Source organism: Thunnus thynnus, chromosome 23 (genome assembly GCF_963924715.1).
Source record: "Thunnus thynnus chromosome 23, fThuThy2.1, whole genome shotgun sequence".
Lineage (NCBI taxonomy): Eukaryota > Metazoa > Chordata > Actinopteri > Scombriformes > Scombridae > Thunnus > Thunnus thynnus.
In genome coordinates, this window is record NC_089539.1 from 26,299,871 (window position 1) to 26,313,997 (window position 14,127).

The 14,127-nt window shown below is 41.4% G+C and overlaps 1 protein-coding gene across 3 annotated transcripts in view; it reads left to right on the forward strand.

Annotated features, from left to right (window-relative positions):
- Nucleotides 1-14,127, forward strand: part of cped1 (cadherin-like and PC-esterase domain containing 1) — a 47,011-nt gene that overhangs the window by 26,071 nt on the left and 6,813 nt on the right. For all 3 annotated transcript variants that reach the window (XR_010925767.1, XM_067581995.1, XM_067581994.1), the window contains exons 15-18: nucleotides 11,930-12,029; nucleotides 12,287-12,423; nucleotides 12,521-12,741; nucleotides 12,817-12,918. Coding sequence is in view for 2 of the 3 variants with exons in the window: in XM_067581995.1 (XP_067438096.1) it covers nucleotides 11,930-12,029; nucleotides 12,287-12,423; nucleotides 12,521-12,741; nucleotides 12,817-12,918 (560 nt within the window). In the remaining variant the exon portion in view is untranslated. The remainder of the gene's footprint in view (nucleotides 1-11,929; nucleotides 12,030-12,286; nucleotides 12,424-12,520; nucleotides 12,742-12,816; nucleotides 12,919-14,127) is intronic.

Consider the following 14,127-nt stretch of genomic DNA (forward strand, 5'->3'; position numbering starts at 1 on the left):
GTACGCCAGGACACTTGCCCCACCTAGCCTCAGCCATATCCCAGTTTAAGCTCAGGAAAGGGGTCTGGAATGACAGCACTATCTTTGTGGTGGGCTGTGAGGAAATCCTGAACAGTCCATCAAAAGCCTCGGGAGGCAATACAGATCCAGACGGATCCATGGCGGAGGGCCCTAAAAGACCTGGCTGCAGTGGCTGAGAAGAGCAGCTTTGGGCTCTTTTTGAGGAGGAAAGACAAGTGTTGGAGTAACACTTAGCACAAGGGCTGACTGCAGGGGGGGGGGGCAGGGAGACCCTGCCACTGCTCCGCCACCAGGAGATGTTCCGGGTTTAAATGAGCGAAATATTGTAGATCGGTGGTATCCAGCTGACGACCCTGCAGCTAGCTGACCTATGGGCACCGGAGGAGGTGCGACAGGCAATAATGACACAGCAGATCAACACCTACCTGTACAGTCAATGCTGGCACCTTTTATACTTTGTTAAACTGACAAAATGAAAAGTTAGATTTACAGCTGAGTTTGTGCTGAAATAAAAATCATACATGTAATTTAAGGACAGTTTTAAAACTGCTAAACAAGGACAAAAGTCTATAAAAATGAACCGGAATGAAGCTGGACTGTGGAGGGTTAAGTCGGCAGCTTGTTGTTATTTTGCACATTTGCATTTTGAGTTTATTTCCCTCCAGCTCTGCTGTTATTAACTTTATAATGAGATGTGACTCTGAATGCAGAAGTGAAGTTTAACTGCTGCTTTGTTTCCAGACAGACAGCCTGAATAATGCGGCTGTTAGTTCGTGATCTCAGAATAAATGTTCATCACTTTCCGTTGGATATAAAGGAAACTGTGTCTTGTTGGATAAACAACTGTATGAATTAGATTCTGATGTGAAACATATCTTCTCCTCCTCGTCTCCTTTGTGTTGATGATGTGAAGCTGGAAGGAGCTGAAACCGTTAAAGTCAGATTCTTCTGGTTCGAATTGATCTGCATTCCTGCTGCTCTTTGGGGAGGAACGATTGTTGGAGTTGAATTCTTTCCTTCTGTGTGTTCCAGCTGCTGCGTGTTTTATTGCAACACATTCACACTGAAACCGAGCCGAGTGTTTCACTGCTGGAAGCTCTCAGACATGCCGAAATAAATAATGAACCTCCGAAAATGTGGTTCTAATGTTTGGAGAGAGAAGCTTGAGCTGCAGGAACAACATTTAGTGTTACAGGTGTTGAGTAATACAGTATAATGTACTGACATTATGAAGTTTTAATGTATACGAGGAGATCATCTGCATATAATTAGATTGTCCTTGATTTTTATGTTCATTATATTTAAATGAACGTTTGCGGAGATGGCTCCATAGCTGCTACAGATATCATTGGTGACAGTGAGCACTCCTGCCTTGTTGCTCAGCTGAGACAGAAATACAAACAACAGTGGTGTTGATGATTGATATATTGTACTGTATATGAATCATTTAAAAGACGCCTTTAAAGCAGCTCTAATGTATATTTATAGTTTTCCTTGTTGTGGTGAGAAAGTACGATTGTAGCTACAATGAAAATCTGTGATTCAGTTTTCATGAAAGTCACCAAAAAAAGTGCAAAAGTTGAAAAACATCAACATTTTTGGCGTGTAATTGCCTCTGATCATCTGCAGCATGACAACAAGCCCAAAGGAACTATTGTCAGTCATGCAACAGATGGTCTCTGATCTCAACATCATGGACTCAGTCTGGGATTAACATGAAGAGACAGAAGAACTGCGACAACTTCTCCAAGACGCAGGAACAACCGAGCTGCCGAGAACCTGAAACACTGAGAACTGCTGCTGGTTTAAAGACAAAGCTGCTCACAACAGACATCGATTTACTTTCTACTGTTTAATCAACTTTGGATCAAGTTAACTGATCAATAACAACTATTCATGAGAGATCCTCACTTTCATTTTACTGCCAGTAACTCAGTATATATGCTAACAGACACTTCAGACTATCTTTACACTCGTCAGAACTTCTTCTCATTATATAAACAAAATCAACTTTTTAAAGAAAATCATGTAATCACTCTATTTTTAATAACTTTCAACTCAACTTTATTTACACAGCACTTTACACACAACACAGCTGATCTGCAGCACACAGACGAAACCATAATAATAAAGAGTTAAACAGCTTTAGACTCAGTTTACATTAATTTTTGAATATTTTTAAGTGGGGTTCAAATATATTATTATTGTCAGATGAATCCAGGTAAACGTTATACTATTTATGCTGTCTAAACATATAAATATAAGTATTAAGAGCATTAGTTTAGTGACATAAACAGATACAGACAGAAGCTTTGTTTTATTAATCCAGTTCACATATCAAACATGAAATAATTCCTTATAATAATACTTTATGGTCAAATCTGTGTTTTATTACCTTTTATCAGATCTTCAGTTCAGTTTGTAAAGTTAAGTTAACACTTCAAAACTTTAATAAAGTAAATAAAATATTGTATAAAAGACAGAAGATACGAATAGAATATCACGGTAAAAATGTAGATTCTTTCAACTTCATCCCTCTTGTTGTAGTTTTGGGCTGCAGGTAAAATAATAATCATGCTGTGAAGCAGCTGCTTCTTGTGTTTCATATTCTCATATCCTCCCTCACCTGTCCTCTGTCATCTACCTGTCGGCCTCAATTAGAGACACATGAAGAGAGTGGGTGTTCCCTCGGCCTGTTGGGGGGTCATGGGGGGCCCCTGATCGGGCCCCCTGGAGAACAGAGGGGCCATTGATGCGGCGTGGCGTCGAGTCTTTTGATGTTCTGTCATGTGAAGCTTTAATGTCTGCTGAGGAGGAGGAGGACAGGTAGAGCAGCAGGTGTTTCCATCTTCTTCATTACTGCTGCTTTTCTCTCAAACTGAGTCTGAAGCGTCTCGTCGGCTCATCGGTTCAGTTTATAAGAGACAGAAACACCTGAATCTGACCTGTGATCAGTTCCTATCAATCAAAGTCTTGGTGGGAGAAATGATGATGATGATGATGATGATGATGATGTTGTTGAGGGATGTTTACATTTCTGGAGGTTTGATGTCTGTTGGTTCAGTGACGGATCCTGTCACGACTCTGCTTCAACCTGTGATGTCACACATCCAGCAGTGGAAAGTAACTAAGTACATTCACTCAAGTACTGAACTGAAGTACTCTTTGAGGTACTTGTACTTTACTTGAGTATTTCCATGTGATGTTACTTTCTACATGTCAGAGGGAAATATTGTACTTTCTACTCCACTACATTTATTTGACAGCTTTAGTTACTTTTCAGATGAAGATTTGACACAATGGATAATATAACAAGCTTTTAAAATACAACACATTGTTAAAGATGAAACCAGTGGTTTCCAACCTTTTTGTCTTTTGACGTCTTACAAAAAGCAGTGTGTAGTCGGGGTCACATTTCACATGTCTATGAGTTGTTAACAGCTCCACCAAATAGTGATTTTTCCCTCTAAACTTCTCACATGCTTTCATTTCAATAAATGTTCAAATGATCCAATATTTCAGCAAAAATCAAAGATTAGAGAAAAAGTCCAAAAACTGAAAACAGATTTGTGTATCAGAACTTTGTTTTTTCTTCTTTCCTCTCCCATTAATCATCTCACCACCCCTCAGATTTATCTGCTGACCCTTTGGAGGGGCCCCGACCCCTAGGTTGGGAACCAGTGGACTAAACTAGCTAACTGTATATAAAGTAGTGTAAACTAGCTCCACCTCCAGCAGCTACAACAGTAACATGCTGCTCTAACACTGATGCTTCACTATTAATAATCTAATGATGTCATATATAATAATATATCAGTCAGAGGGACCAAACCACTACTTTTACTGCAATACTTTAACTACATCAAGCTCATAATACTTATGTACTTTTACTGCAATACTTTAACTACATCAAGCTCATAATACTTATGTACTTTTACTGCAATACTTTAACTACATCAAGCTCATAATACTTATGTACTTTTACTGTAATGTAGTATTTTTGCATTGCTGTATTTTTACTTTTACTGCAGTAAGTCACATGTGACGCCACCATGTTGGTTTACATAGAAAACAATCAGCAGCAGTTTAACATCTTTAACAGGATCAAAGTCCTCCAAACATGTTCTTATCTGAGAAAACTTATAAATGACTATTAGTAGTAGTAGAAGTATTACCATTATTATTATTAGTAGTATAATTATTGTTATTATCTGCTTTCCCTGCGAGGCAGCTGGATCAGTGAGATCATGTGAGAATCAATCTCGTCAGGCTTCCAGTTCTGCGCTTTGTGTCTGAACCACCGGTAGTTTGGACCAGTCAGCGTCCTTTGAGGATTCTCACGTTATTTCCTGAATCCAGCTGCTTCACAAGGTACGACGGTGAGAAGACGGATGGTTCGTCCAATCACCTGCCAAGTATTTTTTTAGAAAGTGCTGCTGAAACAGTTTCCAGGGACGATTCTCAGCTGGTTCTGTGTAACGAACCATCAGGTTAATAATCTGCCACCTGTGTGTTAAACGTTTGGTTACATTTAGGTATAAAAACCACTTGTTTTGAGTTAAACGTTTCTAGTCTGTTAATGACTCATTGACTGTTCTTAATTATATTTATATTTATTTTAGTCTCCTCTCATTTGAAGTTCACTATTAAAAATCCAAACTTGATCAAACCAGATTTACAGAAGCACAAACACGCAGAAACATTTTTACTGTTGTGTTGATCCTCACAGCAGCTCAGAAGTCGAAAATATTCCTTACATTTCTCTCTTTGTAACGAGAAAATGTATTTTCCTGTTACGAGCAGAGAAACAAATGGCTGTAAAAGTGTTGTGATTAGGTCAGAACGACACAAACACGCGTTCAGAGACATTTTATTGGAGCTTCGACTCCAAACAGACTGAGATTTCCTTCAGTTTCAAACCTCACAGTGAGAAATAACGTCTCATTAACGTTCAGCTGGAGGACGTCAGAGAGCAGCGGTGCAGCAGGATGGTTTGGTGCAGCATGGTAGCTCAGGTCCAGTGAAAGAACTAAACCAGTAAACAGGCACGATGAACCATTACAGCACACACACAGAGGAAACACATGAAAATAACATTATTACATTTATTATTGCACAATATATAAAATAATCATGATGTTTATCCACCAGACTCTTCAAAAATATAACAAAACAACACTGTCATGCTCTAAGCGTGACCAATCTCATCACCCCCCCGGTTACTGATGTTGCCATGGTAACCCAGAGACTGTCCAGTGTGGGGTAGAGACAGTTAATGAGGCGTGGTTGCCATGGCAACAACATCGAGTCTGCTGGTTTTAGAGAGAGCTAATGTCGTCTTCAAACTGTGAGGCAGTTTGCTGTTTTCTGAGAGACGATGGTCTGCGTGTGCTGCTGTTAGCATTTAGCATTTAGCAGTTAGCATTTAGCATTTAGCAGTTAGCATTTAGCATTTAGCGTGGCCAGCACAAAGCGGGACTGTGCTTTTTTAAACCATAGCTTAATATGAAGTGCAGAAGAATTGTGTCTTGTTTGTGCATCCTCAACCACTGTCGACACAAAAGGACACTAAGTGATTTGTAAACACAAATGTCTTCGTCCAACACTGGTGTCAAACAGATGTTCAGTTCATTCAGAGGAAGATGAGTGTTTGTGTTCAGTCTTCGTCAGGTTTTTCTAACTAACTCTTCATGTTGATCTGATGGTTTCTGGCGGATTCTCATCTTCAGTGTTTGGAGAGAGAAGGCTCGATGTGTTAAAGGCGTCCAGGACATATCAGACTGACTGTATGGACTTAATGCAGAGGAGGTTACATAGAGGTATAAGAGGAGATCATCTGCATATAGTTACATACTCGTCCGTGATATGTCATTAACCCTTGAGGAGAAGCTGCAGAGCTGCTTCAGATATTACTGGTGACAGTGAGCAGCTGCCTTCAGCCTCAGCTGAGAGGGAAACATGAAGAATATAAGTCTAGAAATGTTTCCATGTTTTCTTCATGATTATTTCATGATTGTAAAACATTAAAGACAGATTCAGGTTCTTCAGATCAGCAGCAGCTGATAATAAACTGCTCTCTGTTCATTTATGACGTCTATTAATGAATCAACACAGAAATAATAATAATAATAATAATAATATTAATAATAATAATTGAGATTCTTTATCTTGCTGAAAGTTGCAGGTTTGTTTGCTGTGCGTCTGTTTGTAACGTGTTGAAATGTGAATGTTGTAATGTGTGAATGTGCAGCAGCTCTCATTCCTCTGTGAAACAGAACAAAATGTTTTGGCAGAGACTGCGTGACCTTTGACCTCCTCTGATGTCAGCAGGTGTGAGTGATGAACAGTAAACTCAGCGTGACGCTGATGTTTATATTCAAACTAACTGAGTAAATCATATTTCTGTCATTAAGATCATTTCTGACTCAGTCGTGTTTCAACTGAAACGTCAAACTGCAAATAAAAAGAAAAAAAGAAATAAAAGACGAGTGAACGCAGGAAACTTTATACGTCTGTTATTTATTTATTTATTTATTTAGTAATTTATTGTTAAGTGTTATGACGACTGAAGTTATATTATATTGTTTTATTGTTTTAAAATGAGAATCATTTTATGATGTTTGTCATATTTTCAGACAGACGTCAGGAGGAAACAAAACACTTCACAGGAAGCTGCAGCTGCCAAAATAAATAAACAAACAAATAAACAAATAAACAAACAAATAAATAAATAACAACCGTTAAAAAGTCAAAATAATTCTTATTTGATAATTTATAACAGAGCAGAAACCTCGACTTCACAGTTTAAACAGGGACGTTTAGTCCTCATGTGTCCTCATGTGTCCTTCATGTGTCTTCATGTGTCTTCATGTGTCCTTCATGTGTCCTTCATGTGTCCTTCATGTGTCCTTCATGTGTCTTCATGTGTCCTTCATGTGTCCTTCATGTGTCCTCATGTGTCTTCATGTGTCCTTCATGTGTCCTTCATGTGTCCTTCATGTGTCTTCATGTGTCTTCATGTGTCTTCATGTGTCCTTCATGTGTCCTCATGTGTCCTTCATGTGTCCTTCATGTGTCTTCATGTGTCTTCATGTGTCTTCATGTGTCCTTCATGTGTCTTCATGTGTCCTTCATGTGTCTTCATGTGTCCTCATGTGTCCTTCATGTGTCCTTCATGTGTCTTCATGTGTCCTTCATGTGTCCTTCATGTGTCTTCATGTGTCCTTCATGTGTCCTTCATGTGTCTTCATGTGTCCTCATGTGTCCTTCATGTGTCTTCATGTGTCCTCGTGTCTTCATGTGTCCTCATGTGTCCTTCATGTGTCTTCATGTGTCTTCATGTGTCCTTCATGTGTCTTCATGTGTCCTTCATGTGTCCTTCATGTGTCCTTCATGTGTCTTCATGTGTCTTCATGTGTCCTTCATGTGTCTTCATGTGTCCTTCATGTGTCTTCATGTGTCTTCATGTGTCCTCATGTGTCCTTCATGTGTCTTCATGTGTCTTCATATGTCCTCATGTGTCCTTCATGTGTCTTCATGTGTCCTTCATGTGTCTTCATGTGTCCTTCATGTGTCCTCATGTGTCCTTCATGTGTCTTCATGTGTCCTTCATGTGTCCTTCATGTGTCTTCATGTGTCCTTCATGTGTCCTCATGTGTCCTTCATGTGTCTTCATGTGTCTTCATGTGTCCTCATGTGTCTTCAAGTGTCTTCATGTGTCTTCATGTGTCCTCATGTGTCCTTCATGTGTCTTCATGTGTCCTTCATGTGTCCTTCATGTGTCTTCATGTGTCTTCATGTGTCCTCATGTGTCCTTCATGTGTCCTTCATGTGTCTTCATGTGTCTTCATGTGTCTTCATGTGTCCTTCATGTGTCCTCATGTGTCTTCATGTGTCCTTCATGTGTCCTTCATGTGTCCTCATGTGTCCTTCATGTGTCCTTCATGTGTCCTTCATGTGTCTTCATGTGTCCTTCATGTGTCTTCATGTGTCCTCATGTCTCTTCATGTGTCCTTCATGTGTCCTTCATGTGTCCTTCATGTGTCCTTCATGTGTCTTCATGTGTCTTCATGTGTCCTTCATGTGTCATCATGTGTCCTCATGTGTCTTCATGTGTCCTTCATGTGTCCTCATGTGTCTTCATGTGTCATGTGTCCTCATGTGTCTTCATGTGTCCTTCATGTGTCCTCATGTGTCTTCATGTGTCATGTGTCCTTCATGTGTCCTTCATGTGTCTTCATGTGTCCTTCATGTGTCCTTCATGTGTCTTCATGTGTCTTCATGTGTCTTTCATGTGTCCTTCATGTGTCCTTCATGTGTCCTCATGTGTCCTTCATGTGTCCTTCATGTGTCTTCATGTGTCCTCATGTGTCCTTCATGTGTCCTCATGTGTCTTCATGTGTCCTTCATGTGTCTTCATGTGTCCTCATGTGTCTTCATGTGTCCTTCATGTGTCTTCATGTGTCTTCATGTGTCCTCATGTGTCCTCATGTGTCCTTCATGTGTCCTTCATGTGTCTTCATGTGTCCTTCATGTGTCCTCATGTGTCCTTCATGTGTCTTCATGTGTCTTCATGTGTCCTTCATGTGTCCATGTGTCTTCATGTGTCCTTCATGTGTCCTTCATGTGTCCTTCATGTGTCTTCATGTGTCTTCATGTGTCCTTCATGTGTCTTCATGTGTCCTCATGTGTCTTCATGTGTCCTTCATGTGTCTTCATGTGTCCTTCATGTGTCTTCATGTGTCCTCATGTGTCCTCATGTGTCTTCATGTGTCCTTCATGTGTCTTCATGTGTCCTTCATGTGTCCTCATGTGTCCTCATGTGTCCTTCATGTGTCTTCATGTGTCTTCATGTGTCCTTCATGTGTCCTCCATGTGTCCTCATGTGTCTTCATGTGTCCTTCATGTGTCTTCATGTGTCCTTCATGTGTCCTCATGTGTCCTTCATGTGTCTTCATGTGTCTTCATGTGTCTTCATGTGTCCTTCATGTGTCTTCATGTGTCTTCATGTGTCCTTCATGTGTCTTCATGTGTCTTCATGTGTCTTCATGTGTCTTCATGTGTCCTTCATGTGTCTTCATGTGTCCTTCATGTGTCCTTCATGTGTCTTCATGTGTCTTCATGTGTCCTCATGTGTCTTCATGTGTCTTCATGTGTCTTCATGTGTCCTTCATGTGTCCTCGTGTGTCTTCGTGTGTCTTCGTGTGTCCTCGTGTGTCCTCGTGTGTCCTCATGTGTCCTTCATGTGTCCTCATGTGTCCTCATGTGTCCTTCATGCGTCCTTCATGTGTCCTCGTGTGTCCTCGTGTGTCCTTGATGTCCTCGTGCGTCCTCGTGCGTCCTCGTGTGTCCTCATGTGTCCTTGATGTCCTCGTGTGTCTCTCAGGTCTCTAAGGAGGTTTTAATGTTTTCTTCCTGCGGTCTCTATGATCTAATGACCGTGTTGATCCGGATTAAGCAGCGTTTACACAGGAAGTCAGATGAGATCAGATCTGGATCAGATCAGCTCTTTGATCACATGTCAGGATTATTTCTGCTTTAATACTCAGGAAACTAAATCTGCTCTCAGCTGCTTCAAACACATTAATGTTTGATTATTATTTCACCTCTCTGTGAGGTGGTGAATATTAACACTTATATTACACTAATATTAATAATTATATATTACACTAATATTAATACTCTTTCCATATTTATTAAGGTTTGTTTTTGTTTATTTCTATCAGCTTTAGCTTCTCTGTGTTATTTGGGGTAAAAATCATTTTATTTGTTAGACGTTGAAGTGAACATCAGAGCTGCAGCTTTATTGACATGATAAACATGATTCATCCAGTCACAGGAAATGAATCAGCAACAGTTTGGATCATTGATTAATTGTTGAAGTCTTTTTTTAACACAAACATTTGTCTGTCGGTGTGTTCCTGTTTCCTGTTCGGCGTGTTTTGGTGTCTCGGCGGCGGCCCTCAGAGCAGCGCTCCGGCTGTTTGAACGTTTACACTGAGTTTAGGTACGAACAAGAAAATCCCTGTTAAGTTTTCTTGTGTCACTTTGTTGTGAGCTGCGACGCCGGCGTGCAGAATGTGACGCCTCCGCGCTGAAACCTCGCCGCAGCAGCAGAAGAAGAAGAGGAGTGTGTGTCTGAAGGGAGGAGAGTGTGTGTGTTGTTACGGTGTGTGTGTGTGTGTGTGTGTGTGTGTGTGTGACGAGGGCGGCGGCTCTGAAGTCGGGGCCAGACGTGGCGGCTCCCACGGGGCCTCGGCGCTGAGCTGGTCGGGTTTATTTGACCTCTGACCTCCGAGCGGCCGAGGCCGACGCTCGCTGACACAACAGAGGAGAGAAGAAGAAGAAGGGAGGATGAAAGAAGAACAAAGCTTTGATTTTAAAAGTGAGAACAGAAGAAGAGACGAGAGAGGTCAGTGAGGGAAACACGCTTCTAATCAGGACAGGAAGTCAAGAAGAAGAAGAAGCAGCTGACATGATGTAACTTCTGTCCTGAGCTCACACGGTGTTTTATCCACATTTTTCATTTGCACAGAAACAAAAATGTTTCTCTGAACCTGTAAGAAGCTGCTGGAAACTATGAGACAGCAGCTTCAGACGTCTCTGTGCAGCTCGTTTAAGGATCAATAACAGTGATGATGAGAAAAACTAAATCTAGTTAATTAGTTATTCATTGATCTCTTCTTACATGACAGAGACGTGTCAAAAAACCTTTTATAACAGAGTCTCTCTTTCATTTCTCTGTTTATAGAAACGTTTATTTCATCAGGATAAACTGAATGATTCAGATCCTGCTGAGTGTTTCTGAGCTGCTGCTGCTGCGTGATGACGCGTTCGGACCGTCAGGTGTTGCGGGGCGGGTCTACTTCCTGTCCAGATGCACCTGGAGGAGCAGCGTCCACACATCTGAACACAAACTGCTGCTGCAGCTCTTTCACATCTTTTCAGTTTGACTTTTATTAAATCTAATTTGAGGCTTTTGATTCATATCTCACACCGCGCTGTAGCTTCTATTCTCCAGCTTTATCTCTTTCTATTCTAGCTTGTTTTTATTTTAAGTGTCTTCTTATATTGTTGCCTTTTATATTTCATATAAAGCACTTTGACGCCTCGTTGTCAATGTGCTGCACAAATAAACTTGTCTTTTCTAAACAAAACAGGAAAGATGATCATCAGAGTTGCAGCTTCTTGCAGATAGTTTTTGGATTTTTAAAGGTGCAGTGTGTAGACGGGAATATAATATTCATAAGTATGTTTAATTAGTGACCTTAGAATGAGTCTTTATATCTACAGAGGGGGCGGGTCCTCGTCCACGGAGCCGCCATGTTGCACCGCCATGTTTCTACAGTAGCCCAGAAGGGACAAACCAAACACTGACTCTAGAGAGAGACTTTCACGTTTTTCACAAGTTTCATGGCCACCGTAGATTCTCCTACACGCTTGGAGGGGGGGAGGGAGGGGGGGCTCACCACATGAACATACAAGCAAACTTACCCAACAGTTTTATTTCTGCACATGGATGATAAAATGATGAAGATGTGTGACTCAATAATAAATCCTTCCTTCCTCTTATTAACACAAATAAAAATCACATTGTCACTAAAATATTAAAAACGTTTAATGCCTGATGAAGTTTATTCTTCTGCTCTCAACCAGTCAAAGACTAAATGAAACGTTTCTGTATGAAAACTAAACTCCAGAACATGAAGAGATGTTTCTGCAGTCAGACACGTCCTCGAAAACGCAGCTTGACTTGATTCTCATGGTTTCAGTTCTGGGTTTGACTGTCTGACTGTTATCACGTCTTCATCATCAAACACCTGCCACGTCAGGATCAAAACCTCACCTGTCCTCACCTGTCCTCACCTGTCCTCACCTGTCCTCACCTGTCTGTCTGTGCCTCTTTCAGGACTGTGGTCTGCTGGTTCAGCCGGGTCGGTCTTGTGGTCTGGAGCCTTTAATCATGTCTCAGAGTCCACTTCAGACCTGCAGCTCAGGACATGAACCAGGTCTGTCTCCAACTGTTCTACACCACCTGTCTCACTGTCTCACCTGTCTCACTGTCTCACCTGTCTCATTATCTCACCTGTCTCTGTCTCACCTGTCTCTGTCTCACCTGTCTCTGTCTCACCTGTCTCATTATCTCACCTGTCTCTGTCTCACCTGTCTCTGTCTCACCTGTCTCATTATCTCACGTCTCTGTCTCACCTGTCTCACTGTCTCACCTGTCTCACTGTCTCACCTGTCTCTGTCTCACCTGTCCCAGGTCGGTGGGTGGTGCCATGTCTCAGCTGTTCTGACAACAGGACGTGTGATTGGAGGGAGGTTGCCTGGCAACCAGACGGCTGTTACCACCCACTAGTGGACCGCCCGCTGCTGCAGGACTGTATGATGGACAGGAAGGTGAGGTCATGTGATGACGGTTGAGGTCATGTGATGACGTTTTCTTCACCTTCAGCTCATCAGACCCTTTATGTTTCCTGTTTCGTCTCCTGCTCAGCTGTTGTTCATCGGCGACTCGACCAATCGCGGGATGATGTACTTCCTGATGGAGCGGGTGAACTCCAGCCTGGAGGACTGGGGGAAGGCTCACGACACGCTGGTCTACAGGAACCTGAACGGGGGTCGGACGCTGGTCGGATACTCGTATTATCCTCAGTTCTGGTTGGAGAAGAAGCGGCGGCCGACGTTCAGACAGGCGCTGCAGCAGCTGCTGCACAGGTGAGATCACCACGCGCCGTTACGGGTGGCTTCACCTGAAGGTCATGTGATGTATGATGTTTTACGTCTCTGCAGGTCACGACCTCTGCAGAACTCTCACCTGACTGTGCTGGTGGTGGGCGGAGTCCAGTGGCTCAACACCAACCACCTGGCGACGGTCAGAGAGGTGCTGGACAGGTGAGCACACACACACACACACACACACAATAGACACTATACGATTTAAACTATAAATACAGTAAGTTAACGTATTTAGGTGTCGTTAACTTTGCTGGTCAAAGATGAAAGAGAAGGACAATATTTTATAAACATAACATTCATTTGAGTTCAATTAAATATTATTATAGTTTAATGCTTTGAACCAGTTTGTGGGTTAAAATTTGACCCAGTTTGTGTCGATATAGCAGCAACAACATCAGATTAACGGTGTTACACACAACAAGCTTCAGCTACAAACTGTCACAGATTAATTCTTCTTGTACGAAACGATGTGCAGATGACAAGTTATTAACAATCAATAACAAACTGTCTGACATGAGCAGATTATAGATAGATAGATTATAACAAGCTTTAGTTTGGTTCAATAATAAAAACATTTCACACATTTCACATTTAAACCCAGTGATTTTTACTGGAAACCAGAGAAACCAGAGCACAAACCAACAATCAGCATAAGATCCTCGATACAAAGACAATCTGTTCAGGATCATAACATGACAAAAAGTCTCACATGCTAAATAAAGACATTTCTGAAAAGCTCAACTTGTCGTCTGGTGACTCGTGTAGAGACGAGCATAAACATCCTCAGAGGTTCATTTCGAGGAGCCTGAACTGATAAAGTTCTTCGTCTTTAGATCAGAAACATGTTAAAACAGTTTAGTTGAGACACTCTGGAGGTTTACTGACTGTTTCTCCAGCCGGCTGCTCTCAAGATTCAACACAAACGTGAGAAAAGGATCCATAAATATCTTCAGCTCATCCAGGAAAGATGAAATCAAAATAACATTTCAGTTTAGAGGAACTTCAAGATATTAACATTCAGTTTCTGTTTGTGTTAAAAGCTCTGAATGCATCACACAGACTTCAGAGGCGTTCAGGGTGAATTTTGGGATGTTTTATGTTTTGGATCTCGATATGAAGTCTTCTTGGAGTCTCGTACTGCTGTGAACTTCACATCAGCCGACACAAATCCCCTCTGAAATTGTATTTATTGAGATATTTCACTCAAACCCAAATATTTCAACCTCATGGTGGCGCTAGAGAGACAGTCAGAGGATCACCGAAGTCAGTAAGAAACATCGTCTGAAGAGCAGGAAATATTTCAGTCAGTGGTGGAGTGCAGTGTTCACTCTGGCACTTAACTGAGTCTTTTTTAATTATTTTTAT